At 43.1% G+C, this 21,490-nt stretch overlaps 2 protein-coding genes and 1 long non-coding RNA gene across 6 annotated transcripts in view; 2 read left to right on the forward strand and 1 right to left on the reverse strand.

The window, feature by feature from the left end:
* Positions 1-21,490, reverse strand: part of LOC308093845 (partitioning defective 3 homolog) — a 318,000-nt gene that overhangs the window by 244,390 nt on the left and 52,120 nt on the right. For all 4 annotated transcript variants that reach the window (XM_080440218.1, XM_080440219.1, XM_080440217.1 and 1 more), the window contains exon 2: positions 15,800-15,901. In XM_080440218.1, coding sequence (XP_080296344.1) covers positions 15,800-15,901 — 102 coding nt within the window. The remainder of the gene's footprint in view (positions 1-15,799; positions 15,902-21,490) is intronic.
* LOC308093851 overlaps positions 1-21,490 on the forward strand; it is a 352,863-nt gene that overhangs the window by 118,374 nt on the left and 212,999 nt on the right. The gene's annotated exons all lie outside the window — the stretch shown is intronic.
* LOC308093848 (tripartite motif-containing protein 16-like) lies at positions 13,267-15,504 on the forward strand. Its single transcript, XM_080440225.1, has one exon. The coding sequence runs from the start codon at positions 13,273-13,275 to the stop codon at positions 14,968-14,970; it is 1,698 nt and encodes a 565-aa protein (XP_080296351.1). The 5' UTR covers positions 13,267-13,272; the 3' UTR covers positions 14,971-15,504.

Below are 21,490 nucleotides of genomic sequence, written 5' to 3' on the forward strand. Positions count from 1 at the left end.
TCTTTCAACTATACAGGTAACAATGCAAACATTACTTCAAATAATATGTATAAAAAGTGTACAGCAGGGTTCATTTGGAGTTCACTGTGTGTTTGCACTCCAGAGGGGAAAAGGAGCGAAAAGGGAACGATCACTGTGATGAAATCTTCAAAAGGAAATAACTTGCGTTTCGATTTGCCCAAAGCAACTGCTGTAATTATTTTAAATGCACTTCATGTGAGCATGTCTTTCTCTCTGTGTGTGTGTGTGTGTGTGTGTGTGTGTATGTGTGTGTGTGCGTGTGTGTGTGTGTGTGTGTGTGTGTACGTGTGTGTGTGTACGTGTGTGTGCGTGCGTGCGCGTGCGTGCGTGCGTGCGTGCGTACGTACGTACGTGTGTGTGTGTCTACGTACGTACGTAAATGCATACGTACATACACACACACACACGTACGTACGTCTATAAAAAACATAATTATTTGTAAAGTTTGTCCACTTTAACCCATTCAATCCGGGAACACATCTGCCAATTTTTTGATTTTGTTGGCTATTCAAAAATAGCAGATCTATAAGCTCATAACGCGGCACTCCTGAAAAGTTGCGCAAATCTTTGAGTATATATTTTTTTAAGGCGAACATTTGTAACTCCTATCTTTGCTTCTGGGCGTTCCTGGAACAAAAACATTTGACAAATGTTCGCTTTAAAGAATATATATATTCAAATATTTGCAACAAAAAAAATCTGATTTTTCAAAAAATAGCAGATCTACAAGCTCATTTGCTATTTTTTTAATAGCCAAAGAAAAATCGATGATTTACTGACATCCTGTAACTATGCTACAGGGACTTTGTGAAGCCACATCACAACAATGAGTAGAACACTTAGCTAGTGGGCAATTTAGCACACAATCTTCAAAAAGCTTATGAACCATAAACCTCGCCACAACAAAGTAATTATTCCGATTCAAGCATTTCAGAGATCCCCAGCAGTGCTGTAAAGTCACTAAGTACATTTACTCAAGTACTGTACTTAAGTACAATTTTGAGGTATTTTTTTACTTAACTGGAGTATTTCCAATTTTCAATACTTTTACTTCTGCTCCACTACATCTCAGTGGCAAATATTGTACTTTTACTCCATTACAATTATTTGAAAACTTTAGTTACTACATGTAGTTACTTTGCAGATATAAATGATTATATTATAAAACATACATTAACCACTTTAGCCCTATTTTATACATAGGCTCACAACGCGCGACACGATGTGAGCTTGTAGATCGGCTATTTTCAAACATTTTAGTACTTTTACTTTTGGCACTTCAAGTATATTTTGAAGCCACTACTTGTGTACTTTTACTCAAGTAACATTTTGAACACAGGCCTTTTACTTGTAACAGAGTATTTTTATATTGTGGTATTGCTACTTTTACTAAAATATCCCAGTACTTTTTCCAGTCCAATTATTTTGGACGAGCACAGCACTTTGTGCTGCATTGACGCCACACCGCCAACAGAGGGCACCAGCGTTCCTCTGTATTCAACCCACCATCAGTGGTTGTCAACTCTAACCCTTCAGGGCCCAGAGAGAGACTGTTGCTATAGTTTAGTAGTCAAATCCACCTGGTTTCCCAAGGTTTCAAATACCCATGAATTAGCCGTTAATTAGATGCAGTTAAACAGCTGTGTCAAAAGCCCAGCAGTGCAGAGCACATTATTGCATCAGCATGAAGCGTATCAGTGCTGTCGGGCAGAAACCTCATATTTCCATATTTCAACTTTTTATAGATTCTCGTAAATGAATGCCCTACTTGATCATACCAGTGTCACACAAAAGTAGTGCGAATTGCAGATCTGCAAGCTCACAACGCGTCGCCTCACGACACATTGCGAGCTTGTAGATCTGCTATTTGCACTATTTTATATATATCTTTTTTATTAATAACAAAGAAAAAATGACATTTTGGACATACAAGGTTCCCACCTGACAGCGACAATATCATGAATACATTCAGACAGGTAAAGTTACAACCATTATTTCCCACCAGGCACTCAATTAGGACTCTTTCCCAGCACAGCAGAACAGTTCTGAAGACATATATCTCTCTCTCTCTCTCTTTGTTACACATGCCCACACAGGTCTCTTTTCTGGGACTATAAGCAATGTTCTGAAAAGTAAAAAGAACTCTCAATGTGACAAAAAAAAAAACTTCCTTGGCAGTGTGCACAGGAAATCTGGCAGTGGTCGGGCCATTGGTTGGCGGGATTAGCCATGGACTAATCTCTCAAGACAGAATCTTTTTTTTCACTGAATGGGTTCCCAGATTGGCCACGGACACACACACACACACACACACACACACACACACACACACACAATATCCTGTTTAAAAACAACAACAACACAGTTGACATAGTAGTCCACTACCTTTTTCAGACATAGCTGTGTATTATCTCCTACTACATACCATTACAGTTGTGGAACCCTAATGTAATTTGCCGTCATTCCGCGGCTAAAACTACAGCAATGTCAGTCTCTTTTTTTTAACCCTTTAAGACCTGAGGCCAATTCTACAAATGTCTCCTAAATCAAACTTTTTAAAAACTTATATTGCTATAATAATATCATTGGTTCTCAAACTCTTTTCATGTCAAGGACCCCCAAAATTATATGTATTTGGTTGCGGACCCCCATCTCAAAATATTTTGTTCCAGGGGCCCCCAGAAGCAAAGATTTGAGTTAAAAATTGCTTTATAAAAAAAATATATTCGAAGATTTGCAAAATCTTTCACGATTTTTCAAAAATAGCAGATCTACAAGCTCGTAGTGCGGCACTCGGTGCCGCGCTATGAGCTTGTATATCTGCTATTTTTTAATAGCCTTTTGAATAGCCATCTAAAAATGACACACAGCCTCACAGCTAGAAGGTCCTGGGTTCGATTCCCCCCGGGGACGCTGTGGGCGCTGGGGGCGTGTCTTCTCCTCCGCGTCATCAGCGCCCATACCCTAGGTGGGGTTGGCGAAAGGGCCTACTGTGTGGAGTTTGCATGTTCTCCCCGTGTCTCCTAGGGTAGTTAATACCCTCACAAAAACATGTAGTAATCCTGGTCGCTATACGGCCTCCCCCATGACAGCCGGGGCGCCTGATGGAGGGGAAGGGAACTGGTTGGAATAACGTGTTCCTTCCACGTGCTACGTCCTACCGGGGAAACTCCCCCCTGTCAAGTGATAAGAAGGTCAGTTGGCTCTCATGTATTGAAGGAAGCATGAGCTCGGCCCTGGCCTCCCTGGCTGTGGGGGACTGGTGTAGTGCTGGTGTAGTGCTGGTGTAGTGCTGGTGTAGCGCCCAGGATCACTTAAGAAATTGTCACCGGGTGAAAGAAATGTGTTACAAAAATCGTGGGATAAAAATTTAAGGAAAAAAAAAATTACACAGATGCGTTCCCGATCTTAATGGGTTAAGGGACATACTTCTGATTCCAGGTTCACTGCCAATGGAAACACAAACAATAACCGTTCAAACAACTCCATCATGGACAGTCGTGGGAAAAAAACGCCTAAGAGTACAGCAGGGCACCGAAAGGTTTGTCTTTTGAAAAATGACGAAAATTATAGGCAAGAACTCATGATAAATACAAATGTAGTACTAATTATCAATGAAAAGGACAGACAAAGAAAGGGGAGAGGAGAGAACCGAAAACCCTTATGCCAAATAGTGCTAAGCAACCTGGCTTGTGTTTCATGCAGTCTGACACGTTTCCTCGACGGCCTATTCATCCAATACCCACGTCTCCCTTGGAAAAGAAAAACTTAAATTCAAGGTGACCTAAGGCTGATTTATACTTAGTTGCACGCTGGTGTTGCATGCCGCAAATAGCAGATCTACAAGCTCACAACGCGTCACGAACGTGACGCGTTGTGAGCTTGTAGATCTGCTATTTACTGAGCTACGACACCAGGCACGCAACTAAGTATGACTGAGTACTTTAATGGTTAGAATAAATGCTCCTCATGGCAGATGAACTGACTTGGGGTCAGTTCTGGTGTCATCTCTGTTTTCGTGTCCATGTAAGGTTGTGTTGTCACAGCTGACCTACTGTGCTGCAAGAGCCTGACACAGAGTTAAGGACAGATGAGATGACACGCTCGTCTCTCTCTAGCTTTCTCTCCGTCTCCCCTTCCCCCTCTTTGTGTTCACTCTCTCTCTGTCTGTCTGTTCTACCACACATGGACCTGGTGATGAGAGTCCATCTCCATGGCAGGAGGTCAGTGGCCTGGTGTGTTCTGAGCTCTCTGCTCACCTGTGTGTTGTTTACTGGGTGTCACAGGCAGTGTTGCCAGATTCTGTGAGAGAAACAAGCAACCAGGTCTAGGAAAACCAGCCCAAAAGAAGCGACTATGGGCCACATGAGCACTTTAACATGTACATCAGCTATTTGAAAAATATAATTAGCAAAGGAAATTATAATAAGCAGATCTGGCAACCCTGATCAGCACGTCAAAATTGGAATATCTCGTTGCTGCCGGGAAGAAGCTCTTATTCTCCACATTTTAACTTTGAGTTTTTCCGTAAATGATCGCCCTACTTGATCATACTATTACTACAGCGTCACACAAAAGCATCAAAAGTAGCAGATCTACAAGCTTAAAACTGTTGATTAGTCAGATTGAACACTTAAGCCCTATATCATACTTAGTTGCACAATGGACTGTGGCATGCAAACATATATACCGAAAATAGCAAGTCTACAAGCTCAAGCGCTGTGAGCTCGTGGACCTGCAATTTTCACCATTAAAAAATAAAGAATATATATATTCGTGATATTGATTGGAAGTCGTATCGCCCAGCACTAGGACAGACTGAAACATACAAACTATTGTAATAATGAGGCTGTGTATGTATGTATGTATGTATGCATGTATGTCACTCTGTCCACAGTGACTCAATACACTGTATCATCATAAAATCACAACACAATGCAATAGAACTGCATCTATTACAATATCTGACACATAGTGCAAATTTGATGGTCAAAGGTTAAAGTCAGCAAGGTCAATTATTGATTTGTACTTAATCAAGTTTATGCATATATCTGTAGATGTACAGGTAGACACGTGTGCAGGCACACACATACAGCATCCAAAAGAACACACACACACACACTCTCTCTGTGTGTGTGCTCTCAACACTTCTCTGTGCCCTGAACACCACAGACGTCATAGCAACCAAAGGGCCAACAAGGACCGCTGTCACACACACAGAGTTTACCCATGAGCCACCGGGAGACGAGGAGAAAAAACTCCCAAAAGGCCTTGCATTCATCAGCAGAGGGGTGACTAGTGCCACTGTCTGCCACGAGCACAAGAGGTGACCTGTTCAAAACGCAAGGCATCCACCGCAACACAAAATGACACTTTTTACCATTTTTAAACCGTTCAAACCGGGAACGCATCTCTGTCATTTTTAGATTTCTTTGGCTATTCAAAAATAGCATATCTACAAGCTCTGCTATTTTGTAATCGTGACATTTTCGAAAAATCTCGACTCAGTGCCGCGCTATGAGCTTGTAGATCTGCTATTTTTGAATAGCCAAAGAAATCTGAAAACGACACAGATGCGTTCCCGGTCTTAATGGGTTAACAGCTTCTCAAAGACCCCGTAAACCGTTTTTGACACGTTTCGGGGGGGGGGGGGGGGGGGGGGGGGGGGGTTGTGTGTGTGACGTAGTTTTCAGAGATTGAATTCCACCAATAATTCTCACTGAAGCGTCGGAGCTTGTCTGGGCAAATATTCTGCACACGACTTCTGAAATGTGACTAATGGCATAATTTGCACGTTTTCCCCAGCACGTCTATAGGGAAGGGGCTCGGATAATGAAAGATCAGTCTTTTTAGGGTGGGTGTGTGTTCACGGTTAACACACGGCTTCATTGACGCGTTCAAGCCGGAGCTATACACCAACGTGTGTATGCGTGGCTTGTGGACAGCCCGTCAAAATAGGATCGTGGTTAAATTCTATCCGCTACTGTGGTGGTTCTCAAAGTGGGGTCCGGGGACCCCCAGGGGTCCTCAAGGGGGTTCCAAGGGGTCCCCAGCTAAATGTGGCTGTTCAAAAATAGCAGATATACAAGCTCACAGCGCGTCAAAGTGAAAGTATTCGAAAATAGTGCATACATTTATTTTACACAAATCTTCTCTTCTCTTCTGGTACAAAACCTTTGGTGGGGGTCCGCGGCCATATACATATCATTTTGGGGGTCCTTGACAAGAAAAGGTTTGAGAACCGTAAGGTACTGTACACCAGGAACACATCTGCGCACACAAGTTAAATGTTGTAGCATTCGAGAATCCATGACCGTTTATGGATATGGGTGGGCTTGGCCTCACTTGTTAATATATAGTCTATTGATAATAAAAAATAATTAATTTTAATAAACTCCATAACTCTTATGGAGTCAGAACCTATTATAAACATCCCTCGTGTCGTTTCATAATCACGAGCAATGAATTACTGTCATCAATTCTGGAGGCTTTGGAACTTTCCAAAAGCATGGTACGCCCGCAGTAAATTCCACACACCAATGCGTCTGGTGTAGTCCCAGTGTCAGCCGAACTCAAGTAGCTCTCTCTCTCTCTCACACACACACACACACACACACACACACACACACACACACACACACACACACACACACACACACACACACACACACACACACACACACACACACACACACACAGTCTTTGTGTCCAAGACCCTTGAGTCTTAGAAGTATATAATTCTCTGTACATGAACACGATTACACACACACACACACACACACACAGAGTGTCTGTCTGAGACCCTTCTCTGTCTGCCCCTCGGAGAGGTTTCGCCTGGATTGTGGAAGTTTCCGTGAGGCCAGAGCCCTGTCTACAGTAATACAGCCATCTTGTTCTTATTAGCAAGGAGAGAGAGAGAGAGAATAAGAGAGCGAGAGTAGAAATGGGGGGGGGGTGGTCAGATAGAAAGGGAATGATAGAGGGAGGGAGAAAGGGTGAGAGAGGGGTGGGGGTAGAAAGCGGGGGGGGCTGGAATAAATGAGGTCATCTCATATACAGTATACTCACTGAATGAGGCTGGATGGGGGCATGTAAATGACTTTCTTTTTATTTACTCACACGATTTATTCATGGCCAAACACTCTTAACAACACATTCGCTGCCAGGGGTTTTCTAAAACAGTTTGCAGACCTCTGCCAGCATTTTAACCATTTCTTACCTTTTCAAGTAGTCACAGAATATTTATCTCCAGTATGATTCAGACTGATCCCCTGATGGTTGCTAATCACTGAAGGTTTTCAGGTGTGGTTTCAAAAATGTCAAGAGGTCATCGCGACTCGTTGACATTTGTTGTTTGAAAATAGCATGTTTCACTCAAAAATAAAACACAGGAAAAAGGTGATTTTTTTCTCCGTTATTATTTTAACAGGAAAGTGAATGGAGCAGCAAATCTTTGGATCGCGTTATCTGCTGGTTCTTTGTGAAAAAAAAATATATATATATTATTTAAATAATAATAAATAAAAAAAAACGTTTTAGGCAGGCAATGTGTTAATAGAGCCATAGATGGATTATGTCCATATTTACCAGTGATTTACCCGCGTGCGGACAGATACAAATGTTCCTGTTTTTTGGGTTCTCTGAAACCGTTGGTCCGTCTGAATTGAAATTCAGCACCGAACACCTCAGGGGTCATAAGAGAGACACACGCCAAGTTTGCCATTCAGGGACCACGAGGGCGGCAGTGGCTCAGGAGGTAAAGAGCGGCCGCTTGGGAACCGGAAGGTTCCCAGTTCGATCACAGGCTCCCCCAGAGTTAGTGTCGAAGTGTCCTTGAGCAAGACGCTGAACCCCTAATTGCTCCCGAATGTCCCGATTAGTAGGTTGGTGCCTTGCATGGTTTCCTCCACCATCTGTGTGTGAATGCACAATCGTTGTAAAGCGCCTTGGATAAAGGCACTATATAAATGCACCATTTATTCGGTCTGTCGCTTTCCGGGTTTGCCACGTAGTGACAGAGAATGCTCATATTTATTGAAAGATGATGTGATAGGATGATAAGATGCGAGAGTGCCGAGTGCATGAGCTTGTAGATCTGCTATTTTTGAAAATGTGTGCAAATCTTTGAATATATATATTTTAAAGCGAACATTTTTAACTCAAGTCTTTGCTTCTGGGGGTCCCTGAAACAAAATATTTTGAGATGGGGGGTCCACGGCCAAATACATATACATTTTGGGGGTCCTTGACATGAAAAAGTTTTAAAATCACTGACATAGTAGCATACGTTAAAAAAAAACTGTTAGGATTTAGAAGATATTTTGTAGAATCGGCCTCAGGTCTTAATGGTTAACCCAGTCAGACCAAGTGCAGTTGGCTAGGGTCAAAAGTCTATTAATGTATTTGTTATTATATTTTTGTATCTCATGTCTCTAATCTCACCTGTATCTATCCTGTGTTTTAGGCTTACTGCCGTTTCTGCTACGTCACCTGCATTCCCCCACAGGGATCAATAAGAGGTCCATCTGTCTATCTGCTTTCTGATGCTGTAACGTTAAGGACAGGACAGGACATGGAGTCTGGAAGACTCTCCTCAAGGCTTATTTAACCTCTTGGCCCCAACCTGTCTCTCAGTCTGTCACTACTCGAGACGTAGAGAGTAACCACAGCTATATACAGCTCTGGCAGCTTAATGCATGACGAGACACGGGAATGCGCTCGCGCACGCACACACACACACACACACAGACACACAGACACACACAGGAAATGTGTCAGACTATTAAGTGAAAAACCGCAGCACAAAACCACCCAAAAGTTGATGCTTTCTTCAGCAAACGCACTCACAAATATACAAACATTGTAGTGGTAACGCAAAAACACTCATTAAGATCTAAAACAGAATGACACACACACTCTCTCTCTCTCTGAGTGTTTACCATACCTCCAGGCACCAGACTGACAAATGGAGACAGTGATGGAGGAGTGGCGGACACAGCTGAGACACACACACACACACACACACACACACACACACACACACACACACACACACACACACACACGCACATGTATTCTTACTTTGTTATGCCCCAATATATCATCTGTTGTATGTATTTTCTTCTATGTGAGATCAATGCACCAATTCCTTGAATGTGCATACCATACTATTGCCCACACGCACACGCACACACACACACACACACACACACACAGTAGGAATGTGGTGTTCTGTGGGGTTATGACTTCACAGCAGGAGAGCCTGTCACCAAACACCTAGGATATGTCAGGATGTGTGTGTGTGTGCATGTGCGTGTGCGTGTGTGTCTGTGTAGTGTAGTGTACATAAAGAGAAGATGACGAAACAGAGCAAGAATGTGCATGTGTGTAAGAGAAGATGGAGAGATGGAAAGACAAAATCGAAGGCACAAGTGTGTGTGCATGCGCGTGTAAATGAGCGAAAGGAATAGACAATGCGTGGCAGAAAAAAGTGAAAGAGAGCAAGGGAATGCATGCGTGCGTCTTTAGGTACGTGCGCGCTTGTATGTGTGTGTGTCCATATCTGTCACACACACAAACAGAGCATCTGTCCCTGGCATCTCTCGCTGATATTTATGTCATGCTCTGTCCTTTACACACACACACACACACACACACACCGAGAGGTCAGCACTGAAGCAGCTGTCACACGCAGCAGTATTGTCACTTTTGTCTTTCTCAGTCTCCATTTCCTCAATGCAATCAGTCCATCATCCTCACACACACACAAGCTGTTCTTCTAATCTAATAACGGGATAACGACAATAAATCTGTCCATTTCATTTCAGACAACAGTAACTAAGACGGATGTTTTACAGAGGGCAGAGTTCAGGAATCATACACACCCACATTCAGGCACGCACGCACACGCACACACACACACACACACACACACAGATTCATTGCTGTATCTACACACTTATGTTCACAACACATGCAAGGCTTACATGATCACACACTGTGTGTCTACACTGCTTTACATACACGCTAAACTCTTATTACACACACACACACACACACACACACACACACACACACACAGAGTGGATAAGAGCCCTGTCCTAAGCCATCTGTCCTGATGGCGCCACAGTCAGCCTGCTATTCAGAGACAGCATTAAGATGTAAACACGAGGGAGTGCTTGCTGTCTCGTGGTCAAGTTCACTGGTCTCTGTGTGACTGCTGCTTATTCCTGACTTTACCTCCACTGTTGCGGGTTGATCTCTCAAAGAACAGTTCCATAGCTGCGCTTGGATCTGTCGGGAGCCGTTTTGACAACCCATGCACATTGGCTACAAGTGGGCGTGCCTTCAGATCAGGAAGCAGGCCGCGCTTTACCCAATCAAATGTAGTGGGCGGGATTTACATGTGTGCGGCTCGCTTCCCACTGGAAACACACCGAAACTCATTTAACAATAGCGTCCTCGGAGCCGACAAAACCACGGAAAGTTAGTAACATTTTGATCTTGCTCTTTCATCATAGAAACAAGTGGGCTTATAACCAAAACGATCCATGTTCTTTGGGAGAAATGGTGTTAGTGTTCCATGGAGAAATATTGTTAGTGGAAATGAAATCATAGTCGCACCACCGGAGGTGGAGGGCTGAGGGCAGACCAAAACCCCGGTTTCCCGTGAGCATGGGTCCTCCGTACAGCTCCGCCCAGAGTCAAATGGAAAAGTGAAAAACAGCAGAGAGCGCTGTTTTTCATTTTTATTTTACGATGGGTTCCCAAATTGGATTACGGGTGAATCAATGAACCAAATATTCATGATTAACATGAATTTTTGTAATGCAATTATCGGCTTTGGTGATATATCATGTAATCATTTCTAATATTGTGTATTTAGAATTTAGCATATTTCAATCATGTGAGTGGTTTTATTTGTTCCATATGTTATGGTAAAAAGTGGGGGTGAGCAGCAGCAGCGTCTTTAGAGGCAGTACGATTTTCCTCTTTTGAAAACCTCTTTGCTTCATCTTAAATTTAAGAAAACTACTTCCAATGGATCCAATGTAGTAATTTACTCACAAGCTCTTGTTAATATAAAAAAGTTTACACACAAACAATTAAAAATACACAAAAAGTTGAAATATGGAGGTTTCTGCCCAACAGCAACGATATACCATATGTGTGTGTGTGTGACAAGAGAGAAAGAGAGAGGGTTATGGAAAGAGATAGTTTCAGTGGCTTGGAAAAACAGCTCACCCATTATTGAGTGAATACATTTTTGTCATATTATGTAATGTTGTGTTCGTTTTTCATGTTTAAAAGATGCAAATTCAGTGTTTTCTGTGGCAGTTAGTATCTCTATAAGGAATACAGGCAGTGTTGCCATATTTTGTGAGAGAAATAAGCAACCAGGTCTAGGAAAACAAGCCCAAAAGGAGCAACGTAGGTCACATGAGCACTTTAAATGCGTCGGCTATTTGAAAATAGCTGATCTACAAGCTCACAACGGGTCGTGATGCGACCCGATGTGAAGATCTGATATTTTCTAAAACTCTTGCAATAAAATGTGGAATATTTGGAACGTTTTTGAAACAAACACAACACCACAAATGCTCTATGAAAATATTTGAGAACCACTGGTTTAAATAATAAATAACAAAATGGAACCAAGCCTAAATGAGCAAGTACACTTTAGAAACAAGCCCAAAAAAACACAACCCACAGCTACCAATGTTTACAAGCAACTTTACAGAAAAAGAAGTCCAAAGTCGCTTATAATAAGCCGACATGGCAACACTGAATACAGGAAGTGAGTGAGCGGCAAGAATTCCGTTGTGTCACGTGACACTGGGCAGTTGGGCAGTGCACTAGCTTCAAGGCACAGAGAACAGAGCTGTTAGTTGGCGCCTGTTCTGTACTCTGCAAACATCCAGCTGACATCTCCTCCCAGTCGTAGCACTGCTGGTATGTATTGTCATCTTTTGTTCTAGCCTATGATTGTGGCTCATTATTTTGCATGGAAAAGTACTCAAAGTCGCTTTACTTAAAACACATTCAAACTTTAAATTGATTGTTTTAGTGTTTTCTCAGTAAATAATATGTTGCTTTAAATTTTAAAGCAACATATTATTTACTGAGAAAACACTAAAACAATCAAAACAAAGGTATAATCAAAGCATGGGTTGAAAAACATCTTAACTGGACCTCGGCTGGGCAAAGCCGTTTTTGAAAAGATGGGTTTATTTGAGCGGGTTTTGGGGCTATCTTATCTCTATGGTTGGGAAGTGCGTTCAAGAGGGGGAGGGGGGCAGCTGTTGCTGCTGCTCAAAGTAACACATAAAATGTACATTCTCTGTGTTACTTTCCTGTCGTGTTCCTTCAGAGAGGTCTCGTAATACAATGCATTGTGTTACGTTCTGTAGCAGCAAACGTCTTAAGGCCGAAAGGGACACAGTAGTGTTGTGTAATACTACTGTGTCTTGTTGTGTAATTGTGTAAACATTAGATTGCAGGAATTATTATGCTTGAAAATGTTTACATGTAGTAGTCCAAGATATCCTCTGTACCAGTGTGTTTCAACCGGGGTTGAAACACACTTTAGCACTTTAGCACCACCACGGAGGTTGTGGGTTCGGGGAGGGAAGCCGGGCAGGGAGGGTGATATTAGTCATTGCACGTACTCTACTACGGGCTGGGGCGGCTCCTGTCAGCAGGGAGTGTTGGGCGGGAGGAGACAGGTGAGTCAGTATAGGACATAACAGCAGTGACAACACAGAAATGTGTGCGGGGAGGAATCAATTGACATAACGACTAAATTGGGGAGAAAAAGGGGGTAAAATGTATTGGCTACTCTAAATTTAGAAAAAAATAAATTAATGACACATATATATATCTATATATACATATACATATATATCTATATATATGGTGTAAAAATATGCATATATACACACCGTACATTATATATCTCTATCTCTCTATCTATATCTATATATATCTATATATATCTATATATATATATATATATATATATATCTATATATATCTATATATATATGGTGTAAAAATATGCATATATACACTGTACATCTAGGTGTGCCCTGGGATCTTTTGACTATGTTACATATGTTGTGACTGTTACATCATACACACACACACACACACAAGCGGGAAGAACCTCCCTCCTGTTATCAGATCTTTGAGAAAAAGAAAGCAAAACTAAACTCATTCCCTTTTGTCGTTTGTCAGGCAGGCAGTTGTAAAATGGCACAGCAAGGAGTTCAACTGGACCAGGAGCAGTTCTGCTGTCCTATCTGCCTGGATCTACTGAAGGATCCAGTGACTGTTCCCTGTGGACACAACTACTGCAGTAGGTGTATTGAGCAACACTGGAATCAGGATCATGAAAGAGGGAGATGGAGCTGTCCACAGTGCAGACAGACGTTCAACCCGAGGCCTGTTCTGAAGAAAAACACCATGTTGGCCGAGGTAGTGGACAAAGTGAAGGAGACGGCGCTCCAAGCCGTTCCACCTCCTCACTGCTATGCTGGACCCGGAGACGTGGCGTGCGATATCTGCAGTGGAATAAAACAGAAAGCTGCGAAGACCTGTCTTCAGTGTATGGTCTCTTACTGCGACGCTCACCTCCAGCCTCACTATCAACGTCCCGCCTTCAAGAAACACAAGCTGGTCAAAGCCACCTCCGAGCTTCAGGAGAACATCTGCGCTCGACACGACGAGGTGAAGAAGGTCTTCTGTCGTACTGACCAGCAGTGTATCTGTTTTCTGTGCTCCATGGAAGAACACAAAGGCCACGATACGATCTTGGCCGCGGCAGAGAGGACTGAGAGACAGAAAGAGCTCGATACGAGCGAGCAGGAAATCCAGCAGAGGCTCCAGGAGAGGGAGAATGACTTGAAGGTGCTTCACCAGGAGGTGAAGTCCATCCATCTCTCTGCCGATAGAGCGGTGGATGACAGTGACATCATCTTCACCGAGCTGATCTCTTCCGTTGAGAAGACACGATCGGAGGTGAGGGAGCTGATCAGAGACCAGCAGAAACGTGAAGTGACTCGGGCTGAGGAGCTGAGGAAGCTCGTGGAGCGGGAGGTCACCGAACTGAGGAGGAGACGCGCCGAGCTGGAGCGGCTCTCGCACACGGAGGATCACATCCATTTTCTACACAGTTACACCTCCCAGTCCCCGGCAAAGATCAGTGAATGTACGGACCCAATCGGCAGACACGTCCGTCCTCTGAGCTACTTTGAAGACGTCACTGTGGCTGTGACAACGGCGAGAGACAAACTAGAAGACATTCTTAAGGAGGAAGGCACAAACATTTCAGAGACAGTATGTCGAGTGGACGTGCTTCTGTCAAAACCAACAAATCCCGAGACCAGACCTGACTTCTTGCAATATTCACGTCCGCTCACACTGGATCCAAACACAGCACATCAATACCTGTCTCTGTCCGAAGGGAACAGAAAAGTAACGAGGGAGAGCGGAGAGCAATCACATCCTCATCACCCGGAGAGATTCAGTGACATGTATCAGGTGCTGAGTACAGAGGGTCTGACTGAACGCTGTTACTGGGAGGTGGAGTGGAGTGAAAACGCTCACATAGCAGTCTCGTATAAAGACGTCAGCAGAGCGGGAAGCGCAGATGAATTCAGTGGATTCGGATCCAATGACAACAGTTGGTCTTTACAGTGTTATTTTGGTCTTTACGGAGGTTATGTTTATAGACACAAAAATACTGATTCTCATCTCCCGGGTCAGGTGTCCTCCAGAATAGGAGTGTACCTGGATCACAGCGCAGGTACTCTGTCCTTCTACAGCGTCTCTGTGGACACCATGACTCTCCTCCACAGAGTCCAGACCACATTCACACAGCCCGTCTATCCGGGATTTTGGCTTCCATCGTTCTATGGAGGTACTGCTGAATTTTGTAACCTCAAGTAGATCCGATTTTGGGATCGTCTCTCGTGAGTGACTCCCGAATACCTTTTTTTTTCCCTCAAGGTCAACATTACCCTCCTAAAAGTACACTGTTCTGTTGATGTCAAACCATAAGATTGTTTGTGGAAAAACTAAGACACATTATTTCTTTGAGCTCAGTCACCAGTAGTGTTGTTGCTAAGCTCTTATTGCTGAACGCTTCAGAGTTCACAATACTAAAGTTTTTTTTTTATGTGCAATTACTTTTATGATGTGTGTTTGGGTGTGCATTCCAGAGAGGGGGGCAGCAACACTGTTGCTCAAAGGTCTGTAAGATGTACAATGTAACACAGAGAATGTACATTTTTCAATGGGTTAAAATAACCTGGACTTTGGAAAATGGTTTGATTTGATTTGTCAAGTTAGCCATATGTCACACATAGTTTGGTGTATTTACTGTGTTTATCATGACCATTTGGTTCTGTATTGTGGATCAAATGTTGTTTGACATGTACATAAGTGTAGACTTTTAACACAATGTGCCTGGATGTTTGTGAGGGGGCTCTAGGAGAGAGAGCTGAAATATTTTGAATAAAACTAAGTTTTCCAAATCAAGTGTGTGTGTGTGTGTGTGTGTGTGTGTGTGTGTGTGTGTGTGTGTGTGTGTGTGTGTGTGTGTGTGTGTGTGTGTGTGTGTGTGTGTGTGTGCGTGCATTCGTGCATCCTGAGCACAGCTAACAAACTCTGAATACAGGTCACTAAACTACTGTATTAAACATTTGCTTTCACATGAGACAACCCCAAAACCCTCTCTCTTTCACCCCTCCCCCCTCCTCCTCCTTGTCCCACTCACTCTGTCCTTGTCGTCGGCCACGTCACAGAGGACATCGTCCAGGTCCAGGATGCCACCGTCGCTGTGCTCCAACCGGTGGACCTGCAGCCAGTAGCCAGCATCCTGCAGGAGACAGAGAGAGAGAGGCGGAGACCAGGGTTAGAATAGTTAATTAACACTTAACCAAATGACCAAAACCGGAATTGACAAAATATTTTAGTTAACTGATATAAAAATAAAAAGGGTGTATACAAAATGTACTACAACTAAAACTTCGTTTGGTTCCCGAGACCAAACTAAGTTCCCGAGACCAAACTAAGTTTACTAAAACTAAAACTTAGTTTTAGTCTTTGTCAAGCCAATATTTGTCTTAAAAAATAGGGAGAATAGCTTAAGAGCTGTCTCTTTTCAAAATGTTTGAAGACAAATATAGATTCTTTAATCCTACTACAGTCTACCCCATATCACAAAATAAAAAAGAATGCAAACTAAACTAGCAAACCTGCTTTACAAACCAATCAAAACTAAACTGAAAATGAAAACAAAAAGGGATGGGACCGGAGGAATGGAATTGGGGGGGATGGAATGGAGAAGGGGAAGGAAGGAAGGAAGGAGGGAGGGAAACAATTCTAATCATAGCTAGAGCTTTGCATTATTAGATAGAGGATACATCTGTGCAACCTCTTATCTAATAATGCAAAGCTGATGGAGGTAGGTAGATGAAGGACAGACAAACATGAAAAATTGCACCGTATGTGCACCTCTGTGCAGTGTGTGCATGTCCTCCTGGGGGGGGGGGGGGGGGGGGTGGGATTCTAGTGCCGAGATGCTCTCAGCAGGAGGAGCGATGTTCTCACTAAATAAGTGTAGAGGAATCAATATCTTCAGCTAGTTTCAGCTACTATGCATCCGAGAAATATATACTGTAGCTTGCAAGCATTTGTAACGTGAGGAATTTGTAATCTGTAAGGAAATGTAAATATGGCAACTAGCCGTTTCACTCATGATACAATTTCTCTTTGATAACAGACACATGTGCCAGATAATCGTCTACAACAAAACACCAATAGAGTAAAAAATAAAAAAATAAAAAGTTTCAGTCATTCAGTCCGACTTCACTGTGAAAGTTTATAATATTTAGAGAAATGTATAGTTTCAAATACAAAAGTAGTAGTAGTGGTTGTGAATCAGCAAACTGGACCTTTAGACTGAATGTTTCCTTTATCCTCATCTTGCGTTAACGCACGCAACCGTTTCGCCAGGTTTTATTTTTGATGTTTCTCGTAAGCGTGCATCCATTGTCCGTCGACACAGCCAGGCTCTCCCCCCCCCCAGCACCCCCGCCCCCTTGCCTTCAACTCCCTAGGAAAACACTGTTCGCTCCTGGGGCATGCCAGATTTGACAGGGAATAGGTCACGACTTGGCAGTGTAGGTTAATCCCCGCAAACGTGTGTATGCGTGCCACTCACAGACACACACACACTCACAGACACAGACACACACACCTCAGTAGTCCTGAGGGTCAAATAGCCTCGTTACATATACAGTGGTTCTCAAAGTGGGGTCCAGGGACCCACAGGAGTCCTTGAGGGGATTCCAGGGTGTCCAGAGCCAGATGTGTTGATATAGAATCAAAATCAGTTGGACCACTTTAACCCATTAAGACCTGAGGCGATTCTTAAAAATGTTTTCTAAATCCATTCTTGAAAAGAAAAGATTTTTCAAAAATAGCAGATCTACAAGCTCATAGCGCGGCACTCGGTGCCGCGCTATGAGCTTGTAGATCTGCTATTTTTGAATAGCCAAAGAAATCTAAAGTGACACAGATGCGTTCCAGGTCTTAATGTACATCGGCTACAAGCTCTACAAGATTTTCATTATTTGTGTGCTATACTGTCTAAAACAGGGCTTACTGTAAGTGGTTAATCACATCATTAGAATTTTTCCACACCAATTCCTTGACATAAAAAATATATTTTTTTAAACTTCTTGAGTATATAAAAGTAATCGATGGAATAATCCCAAAGAAAATGATTGATAGTTAGCAGCCCTACATCTGTTGGGGGACAAGAATCAGCTGTGACAGAGAGCATGTATAGAATGTTGTATGTGTGTGTGTGTGTGTGTGTGTGTGTGTATGTGTACGTGTATGTGTATGTGTATGTGTGTGTCTGTGTGCGCGCGCGCGAGAGAGCATGTAAAGAATGTATGTGTGTGTGAGTGCATGCATGCATGTGTGTGTGTCTAGCATTCCGCAGGCCCCTGTTGGTCTAGTGAAAATAGCTCAGAGTAAATATCACAGTGCCACACCTTACAGAGAGTATTAGTATTACTGTTGTAGTAAACAAGGTTATAGGGTGACAGTACTGGAAAACACCACACACTATCATTTCATCTCACACACACACACACACACACACACACACACACACACACAGTACAAGCACAATCATTTAATCACATACGTACATACAGTCAGCTGTTTATTAGCGTTTTGGTGTTCGCTGGCTCTCGGGTTGCCAGATCATGTGCGCATATCCCCCCCACGGGTATGGGCTAGTAAACAATAATTTACACGTTACAAAACACAGAAACACACAGAGACACTCACATGAGCATTGCACACACACACACACACACACACACACCATAGCAGCATGCCTCTTATGACTGATACGGTTATGCGAGGCTATTTGTGGCTACGACGACGTGCACACAGTAAACAAGAGCCTCTGAACTGCCCTGAATAGAGACTCTGTCTCCTCTCCACAGCACATAAATTATCACTTAACCCATTCAGACCGGGAACGCATCTGTGTCATTTTTTTAGATTTCTTTGGCTATTCAAAAATAGCAGATATACAAGTTTGTAGCACGGCACAGAGTGCCGCGCTACAAGCTTGTAGATCTGCTAATTTTTGGATAAAACGAAATTGTGAAAATGTGTGCCCATCTTTGAATATATATATATATACATTTTTAACTCAAATCTTTGCTTCTGTGGGTCCCTGGAACGAAATCTTTTTTGAGATGAATTTTTAAAAAAAAACTGTTTTGAGTTAAAAATGTTCGCTTTAAAAAACATATATTCAAAGATTTGCAGACATTTTCACGATTAAATATAAATAAATAGCCCAAGTATAAGACAATGGTTAAAGTAGCTCAAATCAAAGATGACAGAAAATGTCCCGGTCTTAATGGGTTAAGAAACACACACACACACTGTTCACACACACACACAAAATGCACGTGCACGCATCATCCCTGGGGTGCTGTACTCATAGCTCCGTCCCATGGTGCTAGTTTGGCAGACCATAATCCACCACAGTGATCAGAGCCGTGCAGACCCTGGAGTCAGATCAGAGCACAGAAGAGCACGCTGCAGCCATCAGCTTGGCTGATCTGGAAAAGGGCCAAGAGCAACACATACACACACACACACACACACACACACACACACAAGGGGATACCCCTGGCTCCGGCAATGTTATGGAAAGACAAGCAAGAGCAACAGACAGGGGAATACCTCCTCCCATGCAGGGGAATACCTTCCCTTGCCCTGCTGTGTGAGTGCAGTCACACACACCTGCGTCACACACAAGCGATGTAAGTCCAGTGGTTCTAAGGCCTTTTCTGGATCGGGCCCCACTTAAAAATCTCAAAAGCGTTCGCGGCTGGTCCACCCATTCTGAGCCTTTCGGCTGCCGCGTCGCGTGGTCACATGGGTGGGCCGTGTGCATTTTCAGAGCATGTTTATTTTAATGATCAGTCAGTCAATTGTGTTCCGGCTTTGCTCAATGGAACTAATGTAGTATAAGTTCCTATTTATCGGTATAAAAAAAACATTTTTTTTCCCCCAGCGTTTTAAAAGAAAAAAAAATACAGTTCACCACTGTTGAACTCCACGCTGTAGACGCGTTGAAAGCTCCACACCAAAATGCCACAACAAAATGTGACACTTCTGAAGCATACGTGTGACCGTGCCCTTATGGAGAGACAAGCAACACACAGAGGGATACCCCGGCTCCAACAAGGTTATGGAGAGACAAGCAGTGGGTCTGTGTGGCTCAGTGTGAGACCAACACAGCCATGACTATAAGCTATTATTATTCCCTGTCTAGGTTACTAGGCAGAGCGTGGCATTATAGGTCCCATTACCTGTGCAATAGTGCAAGAGTCCAGAAAGCTATACATTAGTTGTATATGTTTACAGTAGGACAAACAGGAAGTACGGTGACCCAGTAGGAAGTATAAAAGAGAAAGGGGAAAGGGTACGGTGCACCAACCAAGTCAAATCCACAGTGTTCATTTTACTCTCAAAAGGTTAATTACAGAAAGGTCAACAGATCATTTTAAACACTGGAAACTCAAATTACAAACGGTACCTATAATTACTTTTGATTAGGCATTCTCATACACTCTGACTGTGCTCTCAAACACCTAAAACTGACCCAATATCTAGTATATAACATTTAGTGATGTCAGGACTGGAAGAAGTCCACCCTTGTAAACTCACCCAAGCTCCTTATAAACGAATACAAGGATGCCTAAATCATCAATTTACATTTAATTTCACAGTTAACGGTAGAGAGGCTTCAATTCAGTACGCACAACTACTGTAGCAACTTCCTCCACTTGTGATGCCACGATTCAGCGGCTTTTTCAAGACTATGGAGACTCTTTCCCATTCCAAGTCATTTCCATATAATATCGGGGGTAAAAAAAAAATCAAGATTTTTCAAAATTAGCAGATCTACAAGCTCATAGCGCGGCACTCTGTGCTATTTTTGAATAGCCAAAAAAATCTAAAGTGACACAGATGCGTTCCAGGTCTTAATGGGTTAAATAGCAACTGATAATGTCTAGATATTGACTAGTATGTAAATAACTGAAGTTGTCCCTTATCTGTTGCCCTACATTTCACACCTCTAATTGAGCCCCATAAAAAGGATAAATAAGAGCACACTGCAAGTTACAGATCAAAGTCTAGAGGCTTGTTCAACGTTGTATGTCAATAGGTAGGCCTAGAATGTTGTCATGTTAGGGGCAAGACCACATGGCCTTTGGTGATGTCAATTTGTGAGGAAAACAGTCAGATCAACTGGGACAGTGCAGAGTAGACGAGGCATAACGGCCACCGTGGCTGCAGGGGGCATGTAATTCTTCGAGGGGCACACGGCCAAGTGAGGGGCCAACGGCGGTCATCATGGCCGCCGCGAAATTCCTGCCCAGCCAACAGGTGATGAATTACAGCTGTCTGTAGATCTGTGTGTGTGTGTGTGTGTGTGTGGGGGTGTGTGTGTGTGTGTGCGCGCGCGCGCTCGCGCTCGCTCGCTCAACAGACAGACCTGGCAATTACAGGGGAGAACTCATCGACTACAATTTGAGCTCAATCCATTTGACGCGTTTTGGCTGAGCGCCTGATCAATCTCAGACATTTCCCAGCCTATATACCGACACCTAAAGCAACCAACAGCTGTAACCGCGTCGAGTAGTGAAGCGGACCACCAAAACAACGTATCTCCTGTGCCACCAAAAAAAGCACTGTTTGTATAGCATATACTTTAATAGCGTTTGTGGGGTATTCTTATACTTGTCATGAAATCTGAACCCCCGGTCCTGATCTGTGACCGCTGAAAACACAGCTGGCAACTAGGAGAGACGAGACATTCAAGCAATGTTGAAACAAACCGCAACGAGAAGCTTTTGTT

The sequence above is a fragment of the Gymnoscopelus braueri genome, assembly GCF_963280865.1.
Source record: "Gymnoscopelus braueri genome assembly, chromosome: 10".
Lineage (NCBI taxonomy): Eukaryota > Metazoa > Chordata > Actinopteri > Myctophiformes > Myctophidae > Gymnoscopelus > Gymnoscopelus braueri.